General features: G+C 45.3%; 1 protein-coding gene across 1 annotated transcript; it reads left to right on the forward strand.

Moving 5' to 3' along the window:
• The first annotated feature begins 4,337 nt into the window (after nucleotides 1–4,337).
• LOC311118629 (uncharacterized protein) lies at nucleotides 4,338–21,963 on the forward strand. Its single transcript, XM_084193421.1, has 3 exons — nucleotides 4,338–4,621; nucleotides 11,384–11,836; nucleotides 20,499–21,963. The coding sequence occupies exons 1-3, from the start codon at nucleotides 4,450–4,452 to the stop codon at nucleotides 21,803–21,805; spliced, it is 1,932 nt and encodes a 643-aa protein (XP_084049547.1). The 5' UTR covers nucleotides 4,338–4,449; the 3' UTR covers nucleotides 21,806–21,963.
• The last annotated feature ends 707 nt before the right edge of the window (nucleotides 21,964–22,670 follow it).

Consider the following 22,670-nt stretch of genomic DNA (forward strand, 5'->3'; position numbering starts at 1 on the left):
ATAGACCATATGGGTCAGGAGGTAATAACCCAATTAATACAAATTAAAAAAAACATCTAATCAACAATGGCATTATTTTCAATTAACTCTGCAACGCTTCCAACTATTGACTGTTCACAACTGCCACCAGTTTGATGCCAAAACATTTACAACAAATACATATTGACATTAGTAAAAATGTATGCGCACATGACTGTAAGTCGCTTTGGATAAAAGCGTCTGCTAAATGGCTTATTATTATTATTAAATAAGTGTGTACAAAAAAATATAAAGGATAATTCATGCTGAAATGCTCATATTAAACACCAATGGTATTGAAGTTGATGCTTTATATTTAGGATAATGTTTTACAGCTTTGTCATTCTATTTTGTATTTTAAAAAATCATCTTATTTAATTATTTCATATATTTTACATGTGATAAGGCCACGGAAGGTCAGAGATGATTACAAACACCTGTAATAATCTGAAGTACCCAAAAGTGCCACTAGATATCGTGTGATCGATTACATAAAATCCTTGAAAGATACCAACATTCTGACAGTTTACTGGTAAACGTTTAAAAAAAATGTCCAGTAATATACCCTCCGTTTTGAAACCCTAGTCCCCATGGTTACTGAATACAGTGATGGAAGGTTCCGGACACCGCTATAGTTCTGGCGCCTCTAACGCCTCAGGGTCTTCTAGTGTTGACTGAACGTTATCCGAATGAGTTCAGATGAAAAGAACGTCGACCTCCATCCTAACCCCTCATTATGGCCAAGGGTTCTGTCTGACAGACATGTTAACCGGCCATTACAGTTGTCCACATACGACCCTCACACTGTTGCGTCGAGGGAAATGGACACCTACAGTGAGGCAAAAAAGTATTTGATCCCCTGCTGATTTTGTACGTTTGCCCACTGACAAAGACATGATCAGTCTATAATTTTAATGGTAGGTTTATTTCCAGAAAAACGCATGTCAAAAATGTTATAAATTGATTAGCATTTTAATGAGGGAAGTAAGTATTTGACCCCTCTGCAAAACATGATTTAGCCTTGTTGGCAATCACAGAGGTCAGACGTTTCTTGTAGTTGGCCACCAGGTTTGCACACATCTCAGGAGGGATTTTGTTCCACTCCTCTTTGCAGATCTTCTCCAAGTCATTAAGGTTTCGAGGCTGACGTTTGGCAACTCGAACCTTCAACTCCCTCCACAGATTTTCTATGGGATTAAGGTCTGGAGACTGGCTAGGCCACTCCAGGACCTTAATGTGCTTCTTCTTGAGCCACTCCTTTGTTGCCTTGGCCATGTGTTTTGGGTCATTGTCATGCTGGAATACCCATCCACGACCCATTTTCAATGCTCTGGCTGATGGAAGGAGGTTCTCACCCAAGATTTGACGGTACATGGCCCCATCCATCGTCCCTTTGATGCAGTGAAGTTGTCCTGTCCCCTTAGCAGAAAAACACCCCCAAAGCATAATGTTTCCACATCCATGTTTGACGGTGGGGATGGTGTTCTTGGGGTCATAGGCAGCATTCCTCCTCCTCCAAACACGGCGAGTTGAGTTGATGCCAAAGAGCTCTATGTTGGTCTCATCTGACCACAACACTTTCACCCAGTTCTCCTCTGAATCATTCAGATGTTCATTAGCAAACTTCAGACGCCCCTGTATATGTGCTTTCTTGAGCAGGGGGACCTTGCGGGCGCTGCAGGATTTCATTCCTTCACGGCGTAGTGTGTTACCAATTGTTTTCTTGGTGACTATGGTCCCAGCTGCCTTGAGATCATTGACAAGAGCCTCCCGTGTAGTTCTGGGCTGATTCCTCACCGTTCTCATGATCATTGCAACTCCACGAGGTGAGATCTTGCATGGAGCCCCAGGCCGAGGGAGATTGACAGGTCTTTTGTGTTTCTTCCTTTTGCGAATAATCGCACCAACTGTTGTCACCTTCTCACCAAGCTGCTTGGCGATGGTCTTGTAGCCCATTCCAGCCTTGTGTAGGTCTACAATCTTGTCCCTGACATCCTTGGAGAGCTCTTTGGTCTTGGCCATGGTGGAGAGTTTGGAATCTGATTGATTGATTGCTTCTGTGGACAAGTGTCTTTTATACAGGTAACAAGCTGAGATTAGGAGCACTCCCTTTAAGAGTGTGCTCCTAATCTCAGCTCGTTACCTGTATAAAATACACCTGGGAACCAGAAATCTTTCTGATTGAGAGGGTGTCAAATACTTATTTCCCTCATTAAAATGCAAATCAATTTATAACATTTTTGACATGTGTTTTTCTGTATTTTTGTTGTTGTTATTCTGTCTCTCACTGTTCAAATAAACCTACCATTAAAATTATAGACTGATCATTTCTTTGTCAGTGGGCAAACGTACAAAATCAGCAGGGGATCAAATACTTTTTTCCCTCACTGTACTTATTTTCACAGACACAGGCAATACGAAAGCTTTATCAGTTATTCTTCGTTTACTATGGGTGAGAGAGTTCTGGGCTAGGGTATATCCGAATAGACTCTCACATTGCATGGCGGACACTGTTACTGCAGCATTTCGGCTGGCCGGCCAGCCTTTGGCTTTTTTTCTGTGGTGGTGCATTCTACTGGAGGAGTAACTGCCTTACCTGGACGATTGGCTGGTCTGTGCCCCATCCAGAGAATAGGCCACAACGGACACGAGGACCCTCTTGAACCACATGATAGTTCTGGGCCTCACCCTGAAGGAGTAGAAGACTCACCTGAACCCTCACAGAAGTGAGTGATTTACCTCCATAGACTCTCATGAGGGCACTTCTCCCTCCAGGTGAGAGTAATTATCCTACCTCAATCGTTTCCGGCTTGGATGAGCCGTGTCGATGTCGGTGCCAACAGAGACTCGGCCTACTGATGGTGGCCCAGCAGAACCATCTCAGTCCACTCCAGCGATGGTTCAACTCCCACAGCCGGCACTCAAATCAACACAGACTCCATCAACTGTTGGTGATGAGTGCGTGTTTGATGGCTCTATCGAAGTGGCTATCCCGCTCCTTTCTGTTAAAGGGGGTGAGCCTGATCAGAGTCCACCGCAGAGAGCTGGTGTGCACCAGCAGCCACTGAAGCACTCCCTGGAGCTATTTTGTAAATGACATCGCCGAAGTCAAGGATCGGTAGGATAGTCAGTTTTACGAGGGCATGTTTGGCAGCATGAGTGAAGGAGGCTTTGTTGCGAAATAGGAAGCCAATTCTAGATTTAACATTGGATTGGAGATGCTTCATGTGAGTCTGGAAGGAGAGTTTACAGTCTAACCAGACACCTAGTTATTTGTAGTTGTCCACATACTCTAGGTCAGACCCGTCGAGAGTAGTGATTCTAGTCGGGTGGGCGGGTGCCAGCAGCGTTCGATTGAAGAGCATGCATTTAGTTTTACTAGTGTTTAAGAGCAGTTGGAGGCTACGGAAGGAGTGTTGTATGGCATTGAAGCTCGTTTGGAGGTTTGTTAACACAGTGTCCAATGAAGGGCCAGATGTATACAAAATGGTGTCGTCTGCGTAGAGGTGGATCTGAGAGTCACCAGCAGCAAGAGCGACATCATTGATATACATGGAGAAAAGAGTCTGCCCAAGAATTGAACACTGTGGCACCCCCATAGAAACTGCCATAGGTCCAGACAACAGGCCCTCCGATTTGACACATTGAACTCTATCTGAGAAGTAGTTGGTGAACCAGGCGAGGCAGTCATTTGAGAAACCAAGGCTATTTAGTCTGCCAATAAGAATGCGGTGGTTGACAGAGTCGAAAGCCTTAGCCAGGTCGATGAAGACGGCTGCACAGTACTGTCTATTATCGATCACGGTTATAATATCGTTTAGGACCTTGAGCGTGGCTGAGGTGCACCCATGACCAGCTCGGAAACCGGATTGCATAGCGGAGAAGGTACGGTGTGATTCGAAATGGTCTGTGATCTGTTTGTTAACTTGGCTTTCAAAAACTTTTGAAAGGCAGGGCAGGATGGATATAGGTCTGTAACAGTTTGGATCTAGAGTGTCACCCCCTTTGAAGAGGGGGATGACCGTGGTAGCTTTCCAATCTCTGGGGATCTCAGACGTTACAAAAGTTACTAATGCTGCTCATTCATGTTGATTTTATCTTGTATGGAGTAATGATAAACAGTTGACTCCTGATGAATAATTGATTCTCCCAGATCATCCTATACTAATGTTAACCACTGTTTATCTACATGTAGTCATCGTTTTCCTTTCCTACTGGTCTGTAGGCTGCCTTGCACAGTAAACTCCCATCCAGCTGGCGGCGCTGTTGGGGTTCGTCACCAACTACTAGAACAAAGGATGTCTTAAGATTCCTTCACTAGAACACGGAAGTAGGATTGGTAACGAGTAAAAAAAATATGTTCCTTGTGTGGCGTAAAGAAAGACTTACTGACTAAGCTAAATAGGCTACCCAACTCTAATTTGACAGAAAATGTCTAAACTACAGTTGTTGCGTGTGTTTTTAAATGAGCGTTTAACGGCGGCTGCTGTGGAGATTTTCGGGGCAGTTGAGAAAACGGTAGTGGAGTACCAGGAGGAGAATGATCAGCTACGGAGAATGCTGCGTTTGAGGTTGACACCAGACATACAACTATGTCGAATTGGTTCGTATGTAGAGACTGATAGCTAGCTATAGTTCCACTTTATTGATGAACTGTTAACTGATCACCACTTTATGATAGCCACATTAGGAGCTAATTAGCATTTCATTTTTGGGGGATGAATAGAAGTGAATATATTGATAAATGTCACCTTGTCCTAGAGAGATTTACACAGTTATCAAAAGTTCACGCCAGGGTAAGCCTACATGAAACACAGTCCTTATTTTAAGTCATTGTAAAATCCCTTATGGGAAAAATGAATGGTGGAAAAACGATTAGAACCATTTCCCTGTTTGACCGTTAGGTTTTGTGGGTATTATGACTCATACTGTGGTAATTTGGTATTTTATTAGGATTCCCAAAGCAGCAGCTACTCTTCCTGGGTTCCACACAAAACATGAAACATGACATAATACAGAACAGTAATAGACAAGAACAGCTCAAGGACAGAACTACATAAATGTTTTTAAAAAGGCACACGTAGCCTACATATCAGTACAGTCGTGATCAAAAGTTTTGAGAATGACACAAATATTAATTTTCACAAAGTCTGCTGCCTCAGTTTTTATGATGGCAATTTGCATATACTCCAGAATGTTATGAAGTGTGATCAGATGAATTGCATTTAATTGCAAAGTGCCTCTTTGCCATGAAAATGAACTTAATCCCCCAAAAAGATTTCCACTGCATTTCAGCCTTGCCACAAAAGGACCAGCTGACATCATGTCAGTGGTTCTCTCATTAACACAGGTGAGAGTGTTGATGAGGACAAGGCTGGAGATCACCCTGTCATGCTGATTGAGTTAGAATAACAGACTGGAAGCTTTAAAAGGAGGGTGGTGCTTGAAATCATTGTTAACCATGGTTACCTGCAAGGAAACACGTGCCGTCATCATTGCTTTGCACAAAAAGGGCTTCACAGGCAAGGATATTGCTGCTAGTAAGATTGCACCTAAATCAATAATTTATCGGATCATCAAGAACTTCAAGGAGAGAGGTTCAATTGTTGTGAAGAAGGCTTCAGGGCACACAAGAAGTCCAGCAAGCGCCAGGACCGTCTCCTAAAGACATTTTTACATTTACATTTTAGTCATTTAGCAGACGCTCTTATCCAGAGCGACTTACAGGAGCAATTAGGGTTAAGTGCCTTGCTCAAGGGCACATTAACGTCATTTAGCAGACGCTCTTAGCCAGAGCGACTCACAAATTGGTACGTTCACCCTATAGCCAGTGGGATAACCACTTTACAATTGGGGGGGGGGGGGGGGGTTAGAAGGAACACTTTATCCTATCCCAGGTATTCCTTAAAGAGGTGGGGTTTCAAATGTCTCCGGAAGGTGGTGAGTGACTCCGCTGTCCTGGCGTCGTGAGGGAGCTTGTTCCACCATTGGGGTGCCAGAGCAGCGAACAGTTTTGACTGGGCTGAGCGGGAGCTATGCTTCCGCAGAGGAAGGGGAGCCAGCAGGCCAGAGGTGGATGAACGCAATGCCCTCGTTTGGGTGTAGGGACTGATCAGAGCCTGAAGGTACAGAGGTGCCGTTCCCCTCACTGCTCCATAGGCAAGCACCATGGTCTTGTAGCGGATGCGAGCTTCAACTGGAAGCCAGTGGAGTGTGCGGAGGAGGGGGGTGACGTGAGAGAACTTGGGAAGGTTGAACACCAGACGGGCTGCGGCATTCTGGATGAGTTGTAGGGGTTTAATGGCACAGGCAGGGAGGCCAGCCAACAGCGAGTTGCAGTAGTCCAGACGGGAGATGACAAGTGCCTGGATTAGGACCTGTGCCGCTTCCTGTGTAAGGCAGGGTCGTACTCTCCGAATGTTGTAGAGCATGAACCTGCAGGAGCGGGTCACCGCCTTGATGTTGGCGGAGAACGACAGGGTGTTGTCCAGGGTCACGCCTAGGCTCTTCGCACTCTGGGAGGAGGACACAGCGGAGTTGTCAACCGTGATGGCGAGATCATGGAACGGGCAGTCCTTCCCCGGGAGGAAGAGCAGCTCCGTCTTGCCAGGGTTCAGCTTGAGGTGGTGATCCGTCATCCATACTGATATGTCTGCCAGACATGCAGAGATGCGATTCGCCACCTGGTTATCAGAAGGGGGAAAGGAGAAGATTAGTTGTGTATCGTCAGCGTAGCAATGATAGGAAAGGCCATGTGAGGATATGACAGAGCCAAGTGACTTGGTGTATAGGGAGAAAAGGAGAGGGCCTAGAACTGAGCCCTGGGGGACACCAGTGGTGAGAGCACGTGGTGCGGAGACAGCTTCTCGCCACGCCACTTGGTAGGAGCGACCGGTCAGGTAGGACGCAATCCAGGAGTGAGCCGCGCCGGAGATGCCCAGCTCGGAGAGGGTGGAGAGGAGGATCTGATGGTTCACAGTATCAAAGGCAGCAGACAGGTCTAGAAGGACAAGAGCAGAGGAGAGAGAGTTAGCTTTAGCAGTGCGGAGAGTCTCCGTGACACAGAGAAGAGCAGTCTCAGTTGAATGACCAGTCCTGAAACCTGATTGGTTTGGATCAAGAAGGTCATTCTGAGAGAGATAGCAAGAGAGTTGGCTAAAGACGGCACGCTCAATAGTTTTGGAAAGAAAAGAAAGAAGGGATACTGGTCTGTAGTTGTTGACATCAGTGGGGTCGAGTGTTGGTTTTTTGAGAAGGGGAGCAACTCTCGCTCTCTTGAAGACGGAAGGGACATGGCCAGCGGTCAAGGATGAGTTGATCAGCGAGGTGAGGTAGGGGAGAAGGTCACCGGAGATGGTCTGGAGAAGGGAGGAGGGGATGGGGTCAAGCGGGCAGGTTGTTGGGCGGCCTGCAGTCACAAGTCGCAGGATTTTATCTGGAGAGAGAGGGGAGAAAGAAGTCAAAGCATAGGGTAGGGCAGTGTGAGCAGGACCAGCAGTGTCATTAGACTTAACAAACGAGGATCGGATGTCATCAACCTTCTTTTCAAAGTGGTTGACGAAGTCATCCACAGAGAGAGAGAGAGGAGGGGAGGATTCAGGAGGGAGGAAAATGTGGCAAAGAGCTTCCTAGGGTTAGAGGCAGATGCTTGGAATTTAGAGTGGTAGAAGGTGGCCTTAGCAGCAGAAACAGATGAAGAAAATGTAGAGAGGAGGGAGTGAAAAGATGCCAGGTCGGCAGGGAGTTTAGTTTTCTTCCATTTCCGCTCCGCTGCCCGGAGCTCTGTTCTGTGAGCTCGCAATGAGTCATCAAGCCACGGAGCTGGAGGGGAGGACCGAGCCGGCCGGGAGGATAGGGGACACAGAGAGTCAAAGGATGCAGAAAGGGAGGAGAGGAGGGTTGAGGAGGCAGAATCAGGAGATTGGAGGGAGAAGGATTGAGCAGAGGGAAGAGATGATAGGATGGAAGAGGAGAGAGTAGTGGGAGAGAGAGAGCGAAGGTTGCGGCGGCGCATTACCATCTGTGTAGGGGCAGAGTGAGTAGTGTGGGAGGAGAGCGAGAGAGAAAAGGAAACAAAGTAGTGGTCGGAGACATGGAGGGGAGTTGCAGTGAGATTAGTAGAGGAGCAGCATCTAGTGAAGATGAGGTCAAGCGTATTGCCTGCCTTGTGAGTAGGGGGGGACGGTGAGAGGGTGAGGTCAAAAGAGGAGAGGAGTGGAAAGAAGGAGGCAGAGAGAAATGAGTCAAATGTGGACATAGGGAGGTTGAAATCCCCCAAAACTGTGAGGGGTGAGCCATCCTCAGGGAAGGAACTTATCAAGGCGTCAAGCTCATTGATGAACTCTCCAAGGGAACCTGGAGGGCGATAGATGACAAGGATATTAAGCTTAAATGGGCTAGTGACTGTGACAGCATGGAATTCAAATGAGGAGATAGACAGATGGGTTAGGGGAAAAATTGAGAATGTCCACTTGGGAGAGATGAGGATTCCTGTACCACCACCCCTCTGACCAGATGCTCTCGGGGTATGCGAGAACACATGGTCAGACGAGGAGAGAGCAGTAGGAGTAGCAGTGTTTTCAGTGGTGATCCATGTTTCCGTCAGCGCCAGGAAGTCGAGGGACTGGAGGTTGGCATAGGCTGGGATGAAGTCAGCTTTGTTGGCAGCAGAACGGCAGTTCCAGAGGCTGCCTGCGACCTGGAACTCCACGTGGGTGGTGCGTGCAGGGACCACCAGGTTAGAGAGGCAGCAGCCACGCGGTGTGGTGCGTTTGTGTAGCCTGTGCAGAGAGGAGAGAACAGGGATAGGCAGAGGCATAGTTGACAGGCTGTAGCAAATGGCTACAAAAATGCAGAGGAGATCGGAATGAAATGAGCTAAGCATCTGGGAGCGGAGAGAGCAGGGCCTCCCTCACCAAAAACTTCTACCTCAGAAACTAAAATTGTTTCACTGAACCACCCGAACAAAAACTCTCCCAACTTCCGCCTTTAGAAATCAGAATTGTTGTGAACCACAGCGGTTCAATGTTTAAAGGAATAGACTCAACCCACTTTATTCAGCTAGCCAACTATGACACCATAGCTAACTAGCAAGCTAGCATCCAATAACAATAACACACCGTTTAGCACCAACACTTGGTCACAACAAACCACCAATAGTGTGATAACACACTAAACAGATCATTCGTGTCTGTGTCAAGTTCCTTTCATGACGCAGCAATGATTAGACGTTGGCTAGCTAGGACAAGTATATTGTATTTAGCTACTACCGTACAGTTAGCTGGTCGTGTTGGGTAGCTAGCAATGGCCACTGTGTTGACTTTGTTTGAAGAACGGCTAGCTAGCTAGCTTCGTGCTACACCCGGCACACAATGGCTATTGTGTTGACTCTGACTCTGTTCAAAAAAACAAAACAAAACAAAAAAAAAAAAAAACGGCTAGGTAGCTCGCTTCGTGCTACAGCCGGCACTGCCAAGACGCAGTAACTACACACAACAACCCACGATGCCTAGCTATGACGCCGTAGCTAACTTGCAAGCTAGCATCCATTAACACACAATTTAGCATCAATACTTGGTTACAACAAACTGCCAAGAGTGTGTTAGCACACTAAACAGATAATTCAAGTCCGTGTCTAGTTCCTTTCATAACGCATAACGCAGCAAAAAATTAAACATTGGCTAGCACTACATTAACATTGGAACCAGCTCTCCAGCGTTGCTAATCGTTACCAGTAGCTACCCGCTAGCTAGCTAGCCTCGTGCTTCGATACTAACCTACAATTACCTACGGAAACCTACAATAACAACAATACAACCTATAATAAATACAATACCTAACTACGGCTAACTACCTACCTACGATCTAATACATGGTTAAGCAAAAATTAAACGTTGGCTAGCACTACATTAACATTGGAACCAGCTCTCTAGCGTTGCTAATCGTTACCAGTAGCTACCCGCTAGCTAGCTAGCCTCGTGCTTCGATACTAACCTACAGTTACCTACGGAAACCTACAATAACAACAATACTAACCTATAATAAATACAATACCTAACTACGGCTAACTACCTACCTACGATCTAATACATGGTTAAGCAAAAAATTAAACGTTGGCTAGCACTACATTAACATTGGAACCAGCTCTCCAGCGTTGCTAATCGTTACCAGTAGCTACCCGCTAGCTAGCTAGCCTCGTGCTTCGATACTAACCTACAGTTACCTACGGAAACCTACAATAACAACAATACTAACCTATAATAAATACAATACCTAACTACAGCTAACTACCTACCTACGATCTAATACATGGTTAAGCTTTACTCAACACCATATGAGAAGCTTACCTCCTGCTTACCTCCAGCTAGATTCAACTGCGGGATCGGGGCACCACAAGTGCAGAGCTTGCTCAGGAATGGCAGCAGGCAGGTGTGAGTGCATCCGGAAAAAAGCTTGTCCGGAGAAGACAAGGTGAGTGCTACCATCAGTCCTGTATCATGCCAACAGTAAAGCATCCTGAGACCATTCATGTGTGGGGTTGCTTCTCAGCCAAGGGAGTGGGCTCACTCACAATTCTGCCTAAGAACACAGCCATGAATAAAGAATGGTACCAACACATCCTCCGAGAGCAACTTCTCCCAACCATCCAAGAACAGTTTGGTGACGAACAATGCCCTTTCCAGCATGATGGAGCACCTTGCCATAAGGCAAAAGTGATAACTAAGTGGCTCGGGGAACAAAACATCGACATTTTGGGTCCATGGCCAGGAAACTCCCCATTGAGAACTTGTGGTCAATCCCCAAGAGGCGGGTGGACAAACAAAAACCCACAAATTCTGACAAACTCCAAGCATTGATTATGTAAGAATGGGCTGCCATCAGTCAGGATGTGGCCCAGAAGTTAATTGACAGCATGCCAGGGCGGATTGCAGAGGTCTTGAAAAAGAAGGGTCAACACTGCAAATATTGACTCTTTGCATAAACTTAATGTAATTGTCAATAAAAGCCTTTGACACTTATGGAATGCTTGTAATTATACTTCAGTATACCATAGTAACATCTGACCAAAATATCTAAAAACACTGAAGCAGCAAACTTTGTGAAGACCAATACTTGTGTCATTCTCAACTTTTGACCACGACTGTACATACACACAACATATCTAAGTCAAATAGGGGAGAGGCGTTGTGCCGTGAGGTGTTGCTTTATCCGTTTTATTTAAACCAGGTTTGCTGTTTATTTGAGCTGTATGAGATGGAACAGAGTTCCATGCAACAATGGCTCTATATAATACTGGACGCTTTCTGGAATTAGTTCTGGATTTGGGGACTGTGGTAACATCTGCTCCCCCTCTCCTTCCCTCCAGACTCCCTGCAGCTCTCTGTCTCTGAAGAGGAGGTTCCCCCTGAGCAGCAGCACAGTGAGCAGAAGTGGAGCCCCAGTCTGGGGCAGGAGGACCCAGAGCCCACACAGATTAAAGAGGAACAGGAGGAACTCAGGACCAGTCAGGAGGAAGAGCTGCTTCGAGGGCTGGAGGCTGATATCATAGAGTTCAAATGTACTCCTTCCTGTGTTAAAAGTGAATGTGTTCTGGAGGACCCGCTTCAAGAAGCCATACTAGCTGAACACCCAACTCTCAGTCGACTGAAAATGTCTAAACTACAGTTGTTTCGAGAGTTTTTAAATGAGTGTTTAACGGTGTTTGCTGCTGTGGAGATTTCTGGGGCATTTGCGAAAACAGTAGCGGAGTACCAGGAGGAGAATGATCGACTACGGAGACTGCTGCGGATCTCACCGGAGATAAAACTATGTAGAATAGGTTTGTATGTAGATCTTCTGATAGCTTCATACAGTAATACTCAATTAAGATGTTTTTATTTACTTTTACTGTACATGGATAAAGACGTGTCTGTGTCACGAAAACCAGGAAGTTATTTGAATGTTAAGAAACAGGAAAAAAAAGAAACAGATTCAAATTTCTTTATTGGCTTTCAGTCATTCAACCTTCATCAGAGCAAATCTCTACAAACAGTGGGACAGATAAGGCCACTAACGCTGCGTTTATTCAGAATTTTTCAAACCAGATTTTTTTTTTTTGTGTGCTGATCTGATTGGTCAAATGACCAATTAATGGGAAAAAGATCAGACTTGGGCAGCCTTAGCAAGCCAGAGATAATTACACACACCTGTTGTAATCTAAAGTAAACCAAAGGGCCACTAGATGTCATATCAGAGAGAACAGTACATATAGACAGGGGTGCACATAACTTTTTCAGTGAGTTACTCAGGTGAGTACCAGCAGATGGTGTCTGGTACTCATCCCATATGTAGCGTGGTCTTAATAAGTGCAGTCTTCCTCACTGTCCTCTTCAGTGTCGCCCCCACTGTCCTCTGCTTCAGCTTCCTGCATGGTAGATGATGAAGATGCTGCAGATGCACCTCCCTGTCCTTGGTTGAGCCTCCGATTAGCTGTCTAGCAGCAGGCTTTGGGTCAAATGTCTCTGTGGTCTGCTTTGACAGGTGAATGTGCATCAGGGCTGAGAGACGAGCATGTGACAGACGAGATCTGTACTTGGTTTTTATTATGTTGAGATGTGAGAATCCCCTCTCCCAAGCTGCACTGCTTAAAGGCAGTGTAAGAGACAGCTTAACCACCTTGTTGATTTTGGAGTAAGCATCTGGGTTACTTGTATTTACTATTTGGACCAAGTCATACACAGAAGAGGCTCCCAGGCGTTTTCCTGCCTGCTTTAAGCGCATCCATTCTGTCACAGTGGTATCTTTGTCAAGTTGCAAGGTGGCCTCATATTTCTTGAGAATGCTGCAAACTGTTGTGTTTCCAAAACTGTGGAGGTCTTGCATTTACTGAGGCCATGTTGAAGGATCAAATAGTAAGAAATGATCACATGACTTGAGGGAGTCATATCTGATTTCAAACTCTTCAATTAACCCCCTGAGTAAGTGTGTCTTGTCTCTGTCAGCATCAGCATTGGAAACAGTGTGTGCCCTGTGGCTTTCACCATCAAGCAGAAGTGTGAACTGTCCAATGGCCACCATGAGTTCAATGGTCAGCTTTTCCTTCTGAAACCTAATGGATGTGGTCTTCAAAATGTTGCAAATGTCAAGCATGTTTGACAGAAAGCACTGAAAACGCTCTGTGCAGATATGCTGCAAGTCACTGTTATCACTCGTAACCAGTTGCATTTTAATGGCTGGCAATAGTCTTGATATTTTTAACAGTGTTCCATGCCTCCATGCAGACCATCTGATATTATGAAACTTACCCAGTTTCACAAAGGAGATCCCATTTTCTTCACATAGCTTATTCAGTGCAGCAGTTATCTTTGCTCCACCTTTTTGTAAATAAAACTGCAGCAGCTTGACCACAGGGCGATTAAATGCCTCACAGTAAGGAACGTTGCGATCAGCTGATTTCGCGCAATTCTCCAGTGTGTGTGCGGTGCACAGAATGTGCACAAGGGAGTCTCCAACTGCAGCAAGTTGCCAGAGTTTTGGCACAACGCCGTTGTAGATTGACAGCAGCCCCGTCTGTGCACACAGCGACCAACTTTGTTGTCCAGTCATCCAAGCCTGTGTCCTGGAAAAGTCTCACAAGTCCGTCTGTTATGGCCTGCGCGGTTCGGTCAGCACCCAATTAAATCAGTCCAATAAAGTCCAAAGTAAACTCTCCGTTGCTGGACACAGACACAATGTAAATGATTTCCTGCTCAGTTTTTGTGATGTCCTCAGATCCATCAAAAAGCAGCCCCCAAAATTCAGCAGACTGCAACTTGGCTCGTAACTCCCCGATGATGGTGTGAGCGATGCTCTGCATGATCTGTGTGCCCCCTTCACCTGAATGATATGCACCTCCGACATTTACTCCTAGCCGCTTCAGTAAAGGAACATCCTCAGAATAGGAAGACATGGGACGTGCGTGTTTAGCTTTATGGAAGGCGAGGAGATAAATATTAAACAGAGCTTGCCGCTGTTCTTCATTCAGCTTGTCTCGCCATCTGGCAAGTGGGCGACTGGACATTTCTTCTCGGCTAGCTTAGCAATGGCTTGCGCCACATTCGTGTGCTCCTTGCTCTTTTCATGTTTGTCAAATAAAGGATGGTTGAAATTCTTTGAGCCTTTATAAAATGCACCCGTTTTGTCTGCTAGATGTGGATTTGAGCGGCAAATCTTGCACCACATTTCAGTGCGCTCATCGTTAGCTTCAAGCCACTGCACATCTTGGAGCCACTTTTCCGAAAAAAGTATTTTCTTCGGCTCTGGCTCCAGTTGGCGTTTCTTTGTAGGTGGCGAAACGCCAAAGAAGCTGCATAATGTCTGTTGCTTTTTGGACATCCCTGACAGTAGTTGACAAGCAACATGTCATGTGTAAGGTTAGATGAGAAGATCGGTCAAGTACGCAAAGGCGCGTAGTAACACAAGTTGCATTACGCTTTCCTGATTTTTGTCGCGCTTGCGTACCTGCGTACCAGTTATGTGCACCCCTGCATATAGATGTAATTCTACTAGAACAAGACACATGTACAAATAAAAAATGAGGTGTTTGTACAAGGAACCTATACTCTCCAACAGAGAGCAATACAAACTATCAGACTAAAATGAAAGGTCAACACATATATAACACTACAGTGCATTCGGAAAGTATTCAGACCGCTTGACTTATTCCACATTTTGTTTACGTTACAGCCTTATTCAAAAATTTATAAAATTGTTTTTTTCCCTCATCAATCTACACACAATACCCCATAATGACAAAGGAAAACCCGTTTAGATATTTTTGCAAAGTTATGAAAAACTGAAATAATTTTTCAGACCCTTTACTCAGTACTTTGTTGAAGCACCTTTGGCAGCGATTACAGCCTCGAGTCTTCTTGGGTATGACGCTACAAGCTTGGCACACCTGTATTTGGGGAGTTTCTCCCATTTTTCTCTGCAGATCCTCTCAAGCTCTGTCAGGTTGGGTGGGGAGCATCGCTGCACAGCTATTTTCTGGTCTCTGCAGAGATGTTAGATTGGGTTCAAGTCCGGGCTCTGGCTGGGCCACTCAAGGACATTCAGAGACTTGTCCCGAAGCCATTCCTGCGTTGTCTTGGCTGTGTGCTTAGGGTCGTTGTCCTGTTGGAAGGTGAACCTTCGCCCCAGTCTGAGGTCCTGAGTGCTCTGGAGCAGGTTTTCATCAAGGATCTCTCTGTACTTCAAATCAAATGTAATTGGTTACCTACACATATTTAGGAAATGTTATTGTGTGTGTAGCGAAATGCTTGTATTCCTTGGTCCAACAGTGCAGTAGTATCTAACAATTCACAACAATACACAAATCTAAAAAGTAAAATAATGGAATTAAGAAATATATAAATATTAGGATGAGCAGTGTCGGAGTGGCATTGACTAAAATACAGTAGAATGCAGTATGTTACAGTTTTCATTATTAAAGTGATGTTAAGAGAATTTCTATCTCTAATTCAACCTAAGCTTGAATCATTACCAGGGGTTGTAAGGCTCTGGTTTTAATCATAAATGATTCAAGGTCCACAACCAGCAAGAATGATCTGTATTTTTATTCATGGAGAGCTCTGGCGCCAAAACCCATACACTCCTGTTTTATACCTCTTGACACACAAAGGCACTTTGCTCCGCCCACCTTTAGGAGGCTTTCTTAAACAGTTTCCACCTTCTCCTTCACCCTGGAATGTTTAGTCCCGCCCCCCTCTGTTAGTGGGTTGATAATTCTAACACAGTTTACACATTTATACTGTATTTGGGGTGAAATCCTTTAGTCATTATTCTTAAAATACAAATTAATCTAACAAGTGACCAGTGATTCCATGTCTATGTATATAGGGCAGCAGCCTCTAAGGTGCAGGGTTGAGTAACCGGGTGGTAGCCGGCTAGTGATGGCTATTTAACAGTCTGATGGCCTTGAGATAGAAACTGTTTTTCCAGTCTCTCGGTCCCAGCTTTGATGCACCTGTAGTGACCTCGCCTTCTGAACAGGCTGTGGCTCAGGTGGTTGATGTCCTTGATGATCCTTTTGGCCTTCCTGTAACATCGGGTGCTGTAGATGTCCTGGAGGCCAGGCAGTGTGCCCCCGGTGATACGTTGTGCAGACCGCACCACCCTCTGGAGAGCCCTGCGGTTGTGGGCGGTGCAGTTGCCGTACCAGGCGGTTATACAGCCTGTCAGGATGCTCTCAATTGTGCATCTGTAAAAGTTTCTGAGGGTCTTAGGGGCCAAGCCGAAATTCCTTCAACCTCCTGAGGCTGTTGCGCCTTCTTCACCACCCTGTCTGTGTGGGTGGACCATTTCAGATTGTCAGTGATGTGTACGCCGAGGAACTTGAAGCCGTCTCGTCATTTTTGGTGATCTACCTACTACTGTTGTGTCGTCTGCAAACTTGATGATTGAGTTGGAGGCCTAAAATGTATTCATCCCCCTTGGCGTTTTTCCTATTTTGTTGCATTACAACCTGTAATTTTAATGGATTTTTATTTGGATTTCATGTACACAAAATAGTCCAAATTGGTGAGGTAAAATGAAAAAAATAACTTGTTTCAAAAAATTCTAATAAATAAATAACAGAAAAGTGGTGTGTGCATATGTATTCACCCCCTTTGCTATGAAGCCCCTAAATAAGATCTGGTGCAACCAATTACCTTCAGAAGTCACATAATTAGTTAAATAAAGTCAACATGTGTACAATCTAAGTGTCACATGATCTGCCACATGATCTCAGTATATATACACCTGTTCTGAAAGGCCCCAGAGTCTGCAACACCACTAAGCAAGGGACACCACTAAGCAAGTGGCACCATGAAGACCAAGGAGCTGTCCAAACAGGTCAGGTACAAAGTTGTGGAGAAGTACAGATCTGGGTTGGGTTATAAAAAAATATCCGAAACTTTGAACATCCCACCGAGCACCATTAAATCCATTATAAATAAAATTGAAAGAATATGGTACCACAACAAACCTGCCAAGAGAGGGCCGCCCACCAAAACTCACAGACCAGGCAAGGAGGGCATTAATCAGAGGCAACAAAGAGAGCAAAGATAACCCTGAAGGAGCTGCAAAGCTCCACAGCAGAGATTGGAGTATCTGTCCATAGGACCACTTTAAGCTGTACACTCCACAGAGCTGGGCTTTACGGACGAGTGGCCAGAAAAAAGCCATTGCTTAAAGAAAAAAATAAGCAAACACGTTTGGTGTTCGCCAAAAGGCATGTGGGAGACTCCCCAAACATATGGAAGAAGGTACTCTGGTCAGATGAGACTAAAATTGAGCTTTTTGGCCATCAATGAAACGCTATGTCTGGCACAAACCCAACACCTCTCATCAACCCGAGAACACCATCATGCCGATGAAAAACATCCCCACAGCATGATGCTGCCACCACCATGCTTCACTGTGGGGATGTTTTTCATCGGCATGGACTGGGAAACTGGTCAGAATTGAAGGAATGATGGATGGCGCTAAATACAGGGAAATTCTTGAGGGAAACCTGTTTTCAGTCTTCCAGAGATTTGAGACTGGGACGGAGGTTCACCTTCCAGCAGGACAATGACACTAAGCATACTGCTAATGCAGCACTTGAGTGGTTTAAGGGGAAACATTTAAATGTCTTGGAATTGCCTAGTCAAAGCCCAGACATCAATCCAATTGAGAATCTGTGGTATGACTTAAATATTGCTGTACACCAGCAGAACCTATCCAACTTGAAGGAGCTGGAACAGTTTTGCCTTGAAGAATGGGCAAAAATCCCAGTGGCTAGATGTGCCAAGCTTATAGAGACATACCCCAAGAGACTTGCAGCTGTAATTGCTGCAAAAGGTGGTTCTACAAAGTATTGACTTTGGGGGGGGTGAATAGTTATGCACACTCAAGTTCTTGTTTGTTTCACACAAAAAAATATTTTGCATCTTCAAAGTGGTAGGCTTGTTGTGTAAATCAAATGATACAAACCCCCCAAAAATCAATTTTAATTCCAGGTGTTAAGGGGGGTGAATACTTTCAAAAGCCACTGTATCCAGCAGAGTTGTCTCCTCCTCTTGGTGCCACTTCCACCTGGAATTGAAGAGAAGACACACTGTGAGAGCACCGGACAAAGTGACAAGCAACAAGATCATTTTCGTCCTTGCTACATCTCTGTTTCAAGCATCTGGATGTCTGGCGCACGTACAGTGAGGCAAAAAAGTATTTGATCCCCTGCTGATTTTGTACGTTTGCCCACTGACAAAGAAATGATCAGTCTATAATTTTAATGGTAGGTTTATTTGAACAGTGAGAGACAGAATAACAATAAAAAAATCCAGAAAAACGCATGTCAAAAATGTTATAAATTGATTTGCATTTTAATGAGGGAAATAAGTATTTGACCCCTCTGCAAAACATTACTTAGTACTTGGTGGCAAAACCCTTGTTGGCAATCACAGAGGTCAGACGTTTCTTGTAGTTGGCCACCAGGTTTGCTCACATCTCAGGAGGGATTTTGTCCCTCTCCTCTTTGTAGATCTTCTCGAAATCATTAAGGTTTCGAGGCTGACGTTTGGCAACTCAAACCTTCAGCTCCCTCCACATATTTTCTATGGGATTAAGGTCTGGAGCCTGGCTAGGCCACTCCAGGACCTTAATGTGGTTCTTCTTGAGCCACTCCTTTGTTGCCTTGGCCGTGTGTTTTGGGTCATTGTCATGCTGGAATACCCATTCACGACCCATTTTCAATGCCCTGGCTGAGGGAAGGAGGTTCTCACCCAGGATTTGACGGTACATGGCCCTGTCCATCGTCCCTTTGATGCGGTGAAGTTGTCCTGTCCCCTTAGCAGAAAAACATCCCCAAAGCATAATGTTTCCACCTCCATGTTTGACGGTGGGGATGGTGTTCTTGGGGTCATAGGCAGCATTCCTCTTCATCCAAACACGGTGAGTTGAGTTGATGCCAAAGAGCTCGATTTTGGTCTCATCTGACCACAACACTTTCACCCAGTTCTCCTCTGAATCATTCAGATGTTCATTGGCAAACTTCAGACGGGCATGTATATGTGCTTTCTTGAGCAGGGGGACTTTGCGGGCGCTGCAGGATTTCAGTCCTTCACGGCGTAGTGTGTTACCAATTGTTTTCTTGGTGACTGTGGTCCCAGCTGCCTTGAGATCATTGACAAGATCCTCCCGTGTAGTTATGGGTGGATTCCTCACCATTCTCATGATCATTGCAACTCCACGAGGTGAGATCTTGCATGGAGCCCCAGGCCGAGGGAGATTGACAGTTCTTTTGTGTATCTTCCATTTGCGAATAATCGCACCAACTGTTGTCACCTTCTCACCAAGCTGCTTGGCGATGGTCTTGTAGCCCATTCCAGCCTTGTGTAGGTCTACAATCTTGTCCCTGACATCCTTGGAGAGCTCTTTGGTCTTGGCCATGGTGGAGAGTTTGGAATCTGATTGATTGCTTCTTTGGACATATGTCTTTTATACAGGTAACAAGCTGAGATTAGGAGCACTCCCTTTAAGAGTGTGCTCCTAATCTCAGCTCGTTACCTGTATAAAAGACACCTGGGAGCCAGAAATCTTTCTGATTGAGAGGGGGTTAAATACTTATTTCCCTCATTAAAATGCAAATCAATTTATAACATTTTTGACATGCGTTTTTCTGGATTTTTGTTGTTGTTATTCTGTCTCTCACTGTTCAAATAAACCTTCCATTCAAATTATAGACTGATCATGTCTTTGTCAGTGGGCAAACGTACAAAATCAGCAGGGGATCAAATTCTTTTTTCCCTCACTGTACATGTTGTCACAAACACAGCGTAGGATGTAAATCACATGTCATGTGACCACGCCTTTAACACTATCTTTTTTCCAGACCTAGGGTGTCGGAACTCTGAGGTTTTATATAGCTAGGTAACCTCTGTATCAAGGCTGTATAGCTAGGTAACCTCTGGATCAAGGCTGTATAGCTAGGTAACCTCTGGATCAAGGCTGTATAGCTAGGTAACCTCTGGATCAAGGCTGTATAGCTAGGTAACCTCTGGATCAAGGCTGTATAGCTAGGTAACCTCTGTATCAAGGCTGTATAGCTAGGTAACCTCTGGATCAAGGCTGTATAGCTAGGTAACCTCTGGATCAAGGCTGTATAGCTAGGTAACCTCTGGATCAAGGCTGTATAGCTAGGTAACCTCTGGATCAAGGCTGTATAGCTAGGTAACCTCTGGATCAAGGCTGTATAGCTAGGTAACCTCTGTATCAAGGCTGTATAGCTAGGTAACCTCTGGATCAAGGCTGTATAGCTAGGTAACCTCTGGATCAAGGCTGTATAGCTAGGTAACCTCTGGATCAAGGCTGTATAGCTAGGTAACCTCTGGATCAAGGCTGTATAGCTAGGTAACCTCTGGATCAAGGCTGTATAGCTAGGTAACCTCTGGATCAAGGCTGTATAGCTAGGTAACCTCTGCTCCTCTCCTTCCCTCCAGACTCCCTGCAGCTCTCTCTCTCTGTCTCTGAAGAGGAGGTTCCCCCTGAGCAGCAGCACTGTGAGCAGGAGTGGAGCCCCAGTCTGGGGCAGGAGGACCCAGAGCCCACACAGATTAAAGAGGAACAGGAGGAACTCAGGACCAGTCAGGAGGAAGAGCAGCTTCAAGGGCTCTTTGATACCAAAGACTCTATATTCACTCCTTCCTGTGTGAAAAGTGAATGTGATCAGGAGGACCCACTTCAGTCCTTGACTCTTCCCCAAACCCAGACTGTGGAGAACAGAGAGAGTGACTCTAAACCAGTGGATCTCAAACCTTTTGGCACTCTGACCCACCTAAAGGGTCTGGACATTCCCTGTGACCCTCCAGATAATCAGAACAATGCCTCCAGCCACAGCTCAGCCGTAAGCAGCGACCCAGTAGGACTTGACAGCAGTCCACTATTGGATCCCAGCCTAACATTGGATCGAAACTCACCAATGGGGGAACACGGTTTCAAACCCAGCACCAAGTCTAGAAATACTCACTGCTGCTGTGACTGTGGTGAAACGTTTGCCCTGAAAGATGACCTGCAGAGGCATGTGACTCTCACCAAGAAGAGACCCAGTGAATGCCGCTTCTGCAAAAAACGCTACAACTCCACCTGTAAACTGAAGGCCCATGTCAGACTCTGTCAAGGTGGGAAACCCTGCACCTGCCCTGTTTGTGGAAAGACCTTCAAACACAAAGGAGATTTGTCCAGGCACATGATGATTCACACAGGAGAGTTTCACACAAGAGAGAAACGATTTAGCTGTGGTGACTGTGGGAGAAGCTTCCATCAGAAAGGGGACCTACGGAGGCATATACTGACTCACACAGGAGAGAAATTATTTAGTTGTGGTGACTGTGGCAAAAGCTTTAGTCTCAAGAACGTCCTAACTGATCATATGCGGATTCACACAGGAGAGAAACCATTTAGTTGTGGTGACTGTGGGAAAAGCTTTAATCAGAAGGGGTACCTAACCCTGCACAAACTGACTCACACAGGAGAGAAATCATTTTGCTGTGGTGACTGCGGGAAAAGCTTCTATCGGAAGGGGCACCTAACCATGCACAAACTGACTCACACAGGAGATAAACCATTTAGCTGTGGTGACTGCGGGAAAAGCTTCAATCGGAAGGCGGACCTAAGGAGGCACAAACTGATTCACACAGGAGATAAACAACATGGCTGCTCAGTCTGTGGTAAAAGATTCACTCAGAAGACTAATCTGTTGAGGCATGTGGATAAAGTCCACAAAGAAAGGAAACAGGACAGAAACTGAAAGAGGAAAGAACATTAGGACAAAGAGATTGTCTGTCAGGTAACTGTAAGGCACCAAAATAGGAAAAATGCCAAGATATGCCACTCTAAGTGCCGATACGATATGTATTGAATCACCAGGGACCTCACAAAACCATATCATCATACTTAGGTGCCGATACGATATGTATTGCTATACGATAAACAGTGGGGAAAAAAAGTATTTAGTCAGCCACCAATTGTGCAAGTTCTCCCACATAAAAAGATGAGAGAGGCCTGTAATTTTCATCATAGGTGACAAATGGAGAAAAAAAATTCCAGAAAATCACATTGTAGGATTTTTAATGAATTTATTTGCAAATTATGGTGGAAAATAAGTATTTGGTCACCTACAAACAAGCAAGATTTCTGGCTCTCACAGACCTGTAACTTCTTCTTTAAGAGGCTCCTCTGTCCTCCACTCGTTACCTGTATTAATGGCACCTGTTTGAACTTGTTATCAGTATAAAAGACACCTGTCCACAACCTCAAACAGTCACACTCCAAACTCCACTATGGCCAAGACCAAAGAGCTGTCAAAGGACACCAGAAACAAAATTGTAGACCTGCACCAGGCTGGGAAGACTAAATCTGCAATAGGTAAGCAGCTTGGTTTGAAGAAATCAACTGTGGGAGCAATTATTAGGAAATGGAAGACATACAAGACCACTGATAATCTCCCTCGATCTGGGGCTCCACGCAAGATCTCACCCCGTGGGGTCAAAATGGTCACAAGAACGGTGAGCAAAAATCCCAGAACCACATGAGGGGACCTAGTGAATGACCTGTAGAGAGCTGGGACCAAAGTAACAAAGCCTACCATCAGTAACACACTACGCCGCCAGGGA

Source organism: Coregonus lavaretus, assembly GCF_964263955.1.
Source record: "Coregonus lavaretus genome assembly, contig: HAP1_SCAFFOLD_573, whole genome shotgun sequence".
NCBI lineage: Eukaryota > Metazoa > Chordata > Actinopteri > Salmoniformes > Salmonidae > Coregonus > Coregonus lavaretus.